Below are 10,779 nucleotides of genomic sequence, written 5' to 3'. Positions count from 1 at the left end.
CTTCCACCACCACCACCATCGCCACTACCATCTTTCACCACCACCACCACCACCACCACCACCTTCCACCACCACAGCCACAGCCCTACACCGTTGCCGCCGTTGTAATACCCCGAAATTTTAAAGAATGTATTTAAATTAATTTTGTGTTAGGTTAATTAATTTTATTTATTTGTGCATACTACATTATTATATTAGGTTCATTTAATTGTGCATGTAAATTAATTGTGTATGTTAAAATAGTAAATTTGTTCATGTAAATATGCATGTATTATTATTAATAATTTTATTTGTTGGTTATGCTTATATTAATCATTATTAGTTAAGTAAAGTATTATATTTGTGTTATATAGTATTATGATGATATAATGTATTATTTTGTAATAATAATAATTATATTAGTTTAATAATAATAATAATAATAATAATAATATTAATAATAATATAATAATAATAATTATAAAAGTTTTATTAATAATAATATTAGTAATAATAATATTAGTATTAAATCAAGGTAATGATGAAAAATTAAATACTAGGATAGAATTTCATTTACTATGGTAGAATGGTGGATCAAATATCTTGATTAAAGATAGCATTGTCTTAAAGCCATATAGGTAGGAGTATGAGAAATGGGTGAGAAGTTATTAAAAATAAGATATTTGTAATATTTATATTATATATTTTGTATATAAATTAACTAGCTTGCCTTAGAAGAAAATAAAAGGGAGTTAGAAGCAAAGTATAAATTCTAGAGAGCTATTTTATAAGAGTGAAAGGAAAAGAGAAAGAGAAAGAAGCTTGGACCGGTGTAGGCAATTTTACCCGACTACGCGCAGACCGGCGGATTTATTTTAAATCCAAAAAGGCAAGTTATTATCTACTTTTCCCCTTTGAATTAATAAATTAATTGTTTAGCTTATTTTTATGCATAGAGCCAAGGTTAGGAGGTTAATAAATAATTAATTTTATTTTATTAAATTAATGGAATTTTAATTATATAGGATGGTATATATTTATTTAATGTCCTATGAAATTAATAATGGCTAAAAATAATTAAATAAGACTTTAGGGATTTTTCTAGAATTTTCTAGATTTTTCCGGGCATTTTCTGCAATTTCCGGCGACCTTCCGGCGAGTTTTCCGGTCGCCGGCAGTGGGGGAGACGACCGGAGTGATCCGGTGCAACGCGGCGCACCATAGGAGGGTGTACGCGCGCATCCTGGCCATTAGTGGAGTCTGATTGATCCGGTGCATCGCGGTCCATGATACCGCGGTACACCCGGATCTGTGGACGTTGGATGAAGGAGATGTAGGTGGATTGATCCGGTGTGGCGCGCACGTAGGAAATCTGAATCAACCGACCAACCAGCACACGCCGCGTCAGCAAGGCACCCCTAGTGCGCGCGTGGTAGCGCGTGGCAGCGCGTGCACGCGCGTGGGACTCTCCAGACGCGCGTGGGAGCGCGTGGCTGATGCCAGACGCGCGTGGAGGCGCGTGGGAGAGTGGGGAAGGTTGGGCTGCGCGTGGGGAGGCTCTGGGAGGCGCGTGAGGGCGCGTGTGGGGTCCCTACAGCTGCTGGAAATTACCAGAATACCCCTAGGGCCTGTTTTGTAAATTCCAGAACCTTAAAACTTGGATTTTTAGGTACTGTGTTGGTAATTACGGGTTTAACGGGCCACGAAATTATTATTTTAACACCCGTTACTTATTCTTATGGCCGATTAATCTTTTCTAAGCATTTATTGGCTCGTTCGCAGTACGGATACTAATGTGATTTATTTAAACGACATTGTTAAATATAAATAGTGTTATTATCGTATTTAATGGTATCAAACATTACTGTTAAATTAAATAAGGCCATGGTTTTAATCAGATAAATTATCCATGATATCTTATAGGATGTTTATACTGTTAATTGATATATAAACCATGAATATTATGCTGTGTGCATTTCAGGAAATAAATGGACTGTTTAATTATGTCGCATTTATATTATATGGATGTGTTGCCATATAGAACCATATGAGCTGGCTAATAAGTTTAGACTCATTTATACCTTATGCATTCGTTGCGATAGACAGATGTGTGGCTGTCGGGGTATGTGGTTTAATATTATTGGCATGTGTTGCCTAATTGACATACTCGGTATATTTATTAATATTGTTGGCATGTGTTGCCTAATTGATATGCTCAGTATATTCATCAGTACTTTGCGAGGTGTTATCACTGTGTAGTTCGTTATAGTCTGTGTTGTCAGTACCGTGCACCATGTATAATAGCTGATTTCCCGGGTAGGGAAAGGCGACACTTGACCACCTAGTGTGAGTCTAAGTGATCACCGTCTATTCTGGTTGAGGTCATGTTATACATTGGATAGTTCCCATAGGATGTATACAGATATAGTACTCATCCGATTCATAATGATTAATTTATTTGATTCTCTGATTTGGGTCATAGTAGAGAGGACTTGCTCGTGGGGTTGACCCACCATTGTTGTTATTTCAGGATACGGTCAGTATCCGTTTCAAGGCTGAGGTTAGCAGTGTGGGACCATCATTCGAACTCATCTACTCCTACGATCCAGTGCAGGGTAGAAGTTTTATGTAGTATTTCAGTTTCAGTTTTTATTTACTTTTGACGTTGAACTCTCAGGGTTATATTTAGGGATCCCTGACGTAGGATTTCCAAGTTGTAATGAAGTACTGTATTAAATAAAGGATGGATGGATGTTGTATTATTTAATGTTTCTTTCCTGTCTAAATTCTTTTATTTCCATCATTTTGTATTCCATGCTTGTATATTGCCAATTGTTTTTGATATCCCTCGTTTTTCGTGTATAAGCCTGATCAACTTATGCGTGGGAAATGTGGGGGTGTTACAGCCGTCGCCTTCCACCACCACCATCGCCGCCGTCGCCTTCCACCACCGCCATCGTCGTCTACCACCTTCCATCACCACCACCGCCACCTTCCACCTCCGCCGCCACCTTCCACCATTACCGCCGTCGCAGCCACTGCCACCACCACCACCACCATCACCATCATCACCACCTTCCACCTCCGCTACCACTTCCCACCACCACCGTCGTCGTAGCCACCGCCACCGCCACCGCCACCGCCACCACCAACATAGTCACCACCTTCCACCACCACCGCCATCGCCACCGCCTCCATTGCCTTCCACTGCCACCATAGTCACACCACTATCTCCTTCCACCACAACCACCACACTACTGCCACCGTCTTCCACCAACACCACTGCCACCTTCCACCACCACCACTGTTGCCACCACTTTCCACCATTGCCACTACCGCCACTTTCCAACACTATCACCTACACCATTACCACTTTCCACCATCCACCACCACCATTTATTTTTAAAAAATTATTAGAGAATATCATTTTGTTAATTTTATTTATTTGTTACTAAGATGGATATTTTGGAGAATTCAATTAGAAATTTATTCCATTCTAAATTTTAAATTGGTTCAACCAAACACTAGAATGGTTATTATCATTCTATTCCTACACATTTCATATTTACAACCAAACAATAGAATGAGAATGACCATCCCATTTCACTAGCATTCTCATTCCACTCCCACTAGCATTTCATTCCATTCCTACACACCAAACGTAGCAATTAGTGAATAAAGATTTGATAGTGCGAGCGAAGTGAACAAAAGTCAAAATAAAATAAAATAAATGGTCTAAGATTGGGATGCAGATAAGTGAGTAAACTTCATGTACTAGTTCCATGTATATTTTTTTTTTATAGATTACATTTGGTAATTAATACACGAAACAAGACAAAAGGTGAAGCAAGCATATCTTTCTTTCATTTATATTAATCGCAAGATAGAATCGAGTAATTAATACTTTAAAAAATATATATATATATATAAATTTAATTTTTTTTTTGAGTTTATATAAATTTAATAAAATGGGACTATCTGGCATTCTTGTTTTTACGTGGGACCTTAGACGACTGACTATATTAATCACAAGATGGAATCGATTTATTATATTATATGATTCAATTTTAAAAAGAATATTTTATTTTATTGGGTATTAATTTTTATATTTGTATTCGTTCGTTTATAATACGATTATTTATCTCAAGTCCTACCATGCAACTCTCTAGTGCCAATAGTACCAACACTTGTTACCGGTTCAACCAAACCGGTCTATTTCCAAGTTTATACCTATAAAGTTTACTAAGATCCAAAGAAGCAACTTTTGACAGCTAGAAGCTTGGTCCTTCTCCATACACACTCACTTCATTTCCTTAGTTAGCAAATCATATCTTGCCACATGTACAAAAAACAAGCAAGGACCTCCACACTAACAAATTATTATATAATTTCGGAACCATTAGTCCTACCAACCACTAATTAACACACAAATAAAAAAATGAGAAAGTATTACATATCTGGGTATTATTGATTTCGGCCAATCACCGATTAACACATAAGTAAAAAAAACTGAATAAAAATGGACATAAAATTTATAGTGTTAATTGATGATTGACCAAGTATCAATGATCTTGGAGTCGTGTAATAATTTTCAAATAAAATTGACACATTTGTTTTAAGTATTTATTAGTGATTGATGTGGGATCAATGATTTAGAATCATGTAATAAGTTTTCATTTTTTTACTAAATTTACCAGAAATTATTAAATAACCTTCAACCATGAAATATTAATATATTATTACAAAGCATCATGATTGGAGCGCATTAGCTGCATGCGTTTTATTTTTTACTAAACTAGAAACAGTATTTTTGTTGTAAGAATGTTTTGAAAAAAAATCAAAAACATGTTTGGGAATGATATTTTGTTGTGAAAATATCGGAAACGAAAAATAAAAAAAAATAACTTTTATGGTTTTTAGAAAAAAATAATTTTTATAGTTTTGGGTTATGAACAGTTGTCAAAAGAAAAAAAAATTTTTTTTTGATATTTTATTCCCAAAGTGTATTAACACTGTATAAAATAAAATAAGACTAAATGCAGATAATAAAATAAAATAAGGTTGCATTAAGTATATTTTATTGTCAAAGTCAATATTATACCGGTCTAAAAATAAAAATAACATAAACAAAACGGCATGACAAACAGAAGAATAAATTTTCAAAGTTTACAATAAGCCGAGTGGCAGGTGATGAAAGAGCTAGTGGGCATCAACCGATTCCAAAGTCCCATCATGACAGCTGCTATTTCATACGGAACCTCTCTCTCACTGCCTTTACTCCCTCACTCTTCTAGCTCTAAATTCCTCACCAATCTCTCTCCCTCTCTCTACTTGTACCCACATGACCATAACTCTGTCTTCATCACTCTTCACATACATGAATCGATTTCTATATCTTCTTTGAAGCGCTATAGAGATCAATTCACTTCACAATCCCAAATGTCTCAACACAACACCACAGTCATGAACGAACAGCTCTCCAAACAGACCTTAATCTTCGGCTTACGCTTGTGGGTCGTATTGGGTGTCTGCGTTGGAGCCGCCTTCGTCATCCTCCTCTTCCTCCTCTCTCTCTGGCTCACCCAGAAGCGAAACAGAACACAGAGAATCAGACCCTCCACTCACACATCCGCCATTCCAATCGTGTCCAGAGACATTCAAGAAATCAAAATCGACCGTTGTTGTCAAGACCCCAATTCGAATCCCAACAGGAATCATCTCAACCCATGCCAAGAATCGGAGCAATTTTCAGGCATTGAGAGGCAAGCTCTGCTTCTGAAGCCGGAAGAAGAGAGCCCAATTGGGTATAATCGAATTCACATTGAAATTGGTAAGGATCATCGGATTCTGTACCCTGAGAGGTTTGGTGGGTTGTTGAATTCGCATGGAAATGGTGAGAATCGATCGGGTGATCAGATGGCTATGGTGGGTCCTGAAGTTTCTCACTTGGGTTGGGGACATTGGTACACTCTCAGGGAGCTCGAGGCTTCCACGAATGGGTTCGCCGACGAGAATGTGATCGGCGAAGGCGGGTATGGGATTGTTTACCATGGTTTATTTGAGGACAACTCTCAGGTTGCTGTCAAGAACTTGCTCAACAATAGGTGATCATCACTTGCTACTTTATCCATTTAGTGCTGTCACTTGTTGGAATGTCATGATATTTAATCTGAATGGGATAATTCTAATTATCATTTGAATCATTTTCAATAGATGAGTTATTAATTCCTATTATTATATTGGATTGAAGTTTGTTATTTTAATTTTGTTTTTGATGTAGTAGCATTTTGAGTGTATTATTGTATGGTATAATTGTGAAATTGGTGAATTGAATATTTGTAATGCTGTAGGGGTCAAGCTGAGAAGGAGTTTGAGGTTGAAGTGGAAGCAATTGGACGTGTAAGGCATAAGAATTTGGTGAGATTGCTCGGATATTGCGCCGAAGGAGCACATAGGTACTCTGTTTTTTGGCCTATTGGGACCTTCTTTTTTCACACTTGAGTTTTGGGTATTTTAATTGTTAGCTTGAACTATGGTTTTTAACTCTAATATGCTCTAAATTAAATAAAATGTTTACTTTATTTTTGTTGGGACGGCTTGTTTGTGAGTTTTGTGGCATATTTGGTGGTGTTACTAATAACTTGTGTGTGTTCTATGCAGGATGCTTGTTTATGAGTATGTGAATAATGGGAATTTAGAACAGTGGCTTCATGGGGATGTTGGGCCTTGCAGTCCTCTTACTTGGGAAATTAGAATGAATATCATTCTGGGTACTGCAAAAGGGTACTAATCAAGTTTATTTCACTCTTTCCTTCCGTTCTTTCATTGTATTGCATCATTAATCATTTCTGAAATTTAATTTTGAGTGTAGGTTAACTTACCTTCATGAGGGACTTGAACCAAAAGTTGTCCACCGTGACATTAAATCGAGCAACATTTTACTAGATAAGCAGTGGAATCCCAAGGTCTCAGATTTTGGACTTGCTAAACTCCTTGGCTCTGAGACGAGCTACATTACAACCCGTGTGATGGGAACCTTTGGGTACAGCTGCCCTCTCTCTCTCTCTCTCTATATATATATATATATATATATATATATATATACTGTTTGTGTGGGTGTGTGTGTTTGTGAATGCAAGAGAGGTGAATTCCTTCTTCTTTTGCAGCTATGTGGCCCCTGAATATGCAAGTACTGGCATGTTGAACGAAAGAAGTGACGTATATAGTTTTGGGATTCTTATTATGGAAATAATTTCAGGGAGGAACCCTGTGGATTATGGTCAGCCCACAGAAGAGGTTTGTACTAAAATATCACAGCTACTAGCTCATGAAATGGATAAAATTTGATTTTTTAAAAAATAAGAGCTTGTAAAGGTTATCATTTTTTTTTTCTTCCATGATTTTGTCTTTCTTCAACTTAAGTCATGATTTTTCAGGTGAAATTAGTTGAGTGGCTCAAGAAGATGGTTGCAAACAGGAATCCGGAGGGAGTTTTGGATCCCAAGCTACCTGAGAAGCCTTCTACTAGAGCACTGAAGCGGACTCTTCTAGTTGCCTTGCGCTGTGTGGACCCAAATGCACAAAAGCGACCAAAGATGGGGCATGTCGTACATATGCTTGAAGCTGAAGAGTCGCCTTTCAGAGATGTATGTATGCTATTCATTCTAACTATAGAATTTAATAGTGGCCAGTATTGCACTCCTAGTTGCACATACAACAAAAAGAGTATTTGTTATGTAAAGTGAATGACTTGTATCAAATTACACTATACAACTCAAATAGATAAAATAGGAAATGCTGTTATTAAATCATCCAAGATAAGTTGATATAAGTCAAAATAGAGAAAGGTTTACAAAGGTTATCAAAGTGAATTTCAATAATTGTTGTTTTTAGCGTTCTTGAGTGGTAATTCTAGTTTGAACTAGAACTTGGATGTAACATTTAATGTAATAACGCTATAGGCTATAGCTATAGGTCATTTCGTTTTCCATGTGGTCCATTTAATTTTTTTCCCTCAGAACCTGCAACTTTGGATTTCATTTTTGTTGATAATGATCTATGAACGAAACACATAATCAATGGAATAGAAGAAATAAATGCTGGAAGCATTATCTATTCCTTTTAAGCTTGAAAGTGATCCATCCAATTTTTACTTGTAGCTGAAGAATATGAAGACAACTTTTATTTCCCCCCCCTTTTTGTTACCAAGATGTTATTATTGTTTTGAATTTATTCATTCATAAAGGCTCGAATATCTCTTGTTTTAGGATCGACGAGCAGGGAGGGACCCGGGGCATGCACATCATGACAGTGCAAAAGAGGGGTCCGTAGGGATGCAAGTGACAGGATCAGGTGACAGCAGTGAATACGAAAGTGGGGTTCATGCCAATGAGGCAAGATGAGACAGCAAGAATGGCAGTGAGAAAGCCGGTGAAACTCTCTGTGCTCAAGTAACAGGTCACATGGCACATTTCTACTGCTTGCCTCTCTTCATCTTGAAGCTGGCCTCTGCAAATATTATTTACATTATCCATATATAGGCTGCTTTCAGAGTTGGTGCTCTATATAATTCATAGCATATATATAGCTCATTGTGCTGCACCTTGTGTAGTTTCCGTGTGCGATCAAATTCAATTTTCTCCATTGGATTCTTTTCCAAAGAGTGCATTCATATATTATGAGCTGTAATTGTTGTTTTGGTGATACATGTATCAAACTCAATAATATTGAATGAAAGATCATCACATCTTTATCATATTCTGCTTCCAAGTATAGAGGTTCTTAATGTCCTTGTATTCTCCTCCTCCACTTTTGTACTCCGAGTCTCTCCAATCGAACCAGATGCTCGAATCCTTTTTAACCATTCAACTGTGTCAAGGGCTCTTGTCCTTGTTGAACCTAGAACTTGAATCATGTTGAACAACCTTTAAGTTGACATTTACTACAGATAAGTTTATGTGTCTGTACTAAAATGCTGTTGTTGAATGAATATAAATACTCCAAGAAAAGCCACTTTACAATGATGAAGATGCACAGTTCAGTTTCAACAGACACTGAAAACTCCTAGTAAATTCCCATGTTGAAATTGGTTAGGCCAATAACCTTTATGCTAAGTAGGTGGGGGCTGCATAATGAATGGAAGGACCCTCCAGTAACATGGTTGCTAGTCGATTTTCCGTTGGGGGTGGGGTGCCCTAGTTGTGACTTTAGAAAGCTTGACAGCTGGGGATCTAACCATGTTCTGGTCTCTTTGGACCCCTCCACTGATGACTTAGCTGGTCCTGCCCCAACAACAAAGACACAAGGAGGCACATTATTAACACTCACCATTTTTGGCTTTTGATCTCTCTAGGAAAACAAATAGACCTACAACAAGCATCCCCACTGTTTGGGGGGGGGGGGGGGGGGGGGGGGGGGGGAGATTTGGACTTTCGTGTTTATTTCAATTTGATTTTATGCATATGACAGAGAGTTGCATTTGCATGTATGCACCTAAAAAACATGCTGCTGCTTTGATGAATTGAATGTTTTCACACTAAAGTCCAATATAATTGAACTTTGAGCTGCAGTGATTGGTTGGAAGGTTAGGGTTTTTTTTTTTTTTTTTTTTAAACCTGTGGTTGATGGGTTTCTAATTGTATTACTAATCATTTCTGCACTAACTGAAAAGGGCTTGATAAACTGTTCTGATTCATATCTATCAATTACCACTTCCCTCCCATTTTGAGGTATTTAGTGGTCAGTATTATCTAGTCTGTTTAAGCTTTATGCTCCCTTTGGTAAGGGTGATGGAAAAATGGGAGGGAGTGTCTTTTTCACTTTTTATTTAGTTGAATGGAATGGATAGGAAAAATAGGTGAATGGGAAAGGGGAGCAATGGATGGGGCATCCTAGGGAAGGAAGGCGTCTTGGTACTTTTTGTTTGGTTGAATGAAAGGGGATAGTAAAAATGATGAATGGAAACAAAGAAAACAAAGGAAATGAGAAATTTTATGGGGTCTTAGTCAATTTACAATTCATGTAATAATTTTGCTTCTCTTCCTTCATCCCTTCCCTCTACTTCTGGATGGATTAAAATTTGTGGGCCAGGAAGGGCGACTCATCCATCATCACTTTCATTTCCTTCTTGTCTCCTCTCTACTCTACCAAACGAAGCAAGTCTGCTCCTTCCTTCCTATCTTTCCTTCGTTTCTCTTCCTTCCTACCAAACAGAGTATTATACACTGGGAACACGATATATCGTGTGGGTGCATAGTACTATTAATGTAGCACAATTCATCAGTAGCCTCATTATTACAACAAATGTGGGTGCATAGTACTGTTTTTGGATTACTTGGGCCAAGGGTGTTTGCTAGACACCCCATATGCGCTTGAAAGCTAGCAGTTTTCAGTAAACAAATTCACATGAGCTTTCCTTCTCATTGGTTTGTTATCTTCCCTTATATAGGGTCTGTGTCCCCCCACATTCAATAATGAGCATACTGGTTCCTTATTAGGTTGGAAGTTTGCTTCATACTTCCATTTCCAATTTCATGCAAATGCTTGTTTTATTACAATAATTATTCATGTTCCTCTTCCTCTGCTGGATCAAAGCTGTATCGTTGGATGTAACGTAACCATTGTCTGCAGATGTCGATAGATCAATCACTCTTAAGGGGTTATCCAGCGACTTAGTTGATAGATCGCCCATTTTCCCGAATCGGTGTGCCTGTGTTTGAGTTTTTTCCCCCTAACTTGTCAAGAAATAAATAAATAAATAAAACAACATGTATAAGTTTTGTGGTAGCACTGCTTGTGCAA

The 10,779-nt window shown here is 37.5% G+C and overlaps 1 protein-coding gene across 1 annotated transcript; it reads left to right on the top strand.

Annotated features, from left to right (window-relative positions):
• The first annotated feature begins 5,196 nt into the window (after positions 1–5,196).
• LOC132266903 (probable serine/threonine-protein kinase At1g01540) lies at positions 5,197–8,734 on the top strand. Its single transcript, XM_059767915.1, has 7 exons — positions 5,197–6,083; positions 6,330–6,434; positions 6,640–6,762; positions 6,851–7,021; positions 7,146–7,275; positions 7,416–7,625; positions 8,247–8,734. The coding sequence occupies exons 1-7, from the start codon at positions 5,212–5,214 to the stop codon at positions 8,379–8,381; spliced, it is 1,746 nt and encodes a 581-aa protein (XP_059623898.1). The 5' UTR covers positions 5,197–5,211; the 3' UTR covers positions 8,382–8,734.
• Positions 8,735–10,779: the final 2,045 nt, after the last annotated feature.

The sequence above is a fragment of the Cornus florida genome, unplaced genomic scaffold (assembly GCF_030987335.1).
Source record: "Cornus florida cultivar Cherokee Brave unplaced genomic scaffold, ASM3098733v1 CherokeeBrave_3.0.0_Hap2_Chr07, whole genome shotgun sequence".
Classification (NCBI taxonomy): domain Eukaryota; kingdom Viridiplantae; phylum Streptophyta; class Magnoliopsida; order Cornales; family Cornaceae; genus Cornus; species Cornus florida.
The sequence above is the reverse complement of the archived record's forward strand: the minus strand, read 5'-3'. Positions and strand labels throughout refer to the sequence as shown.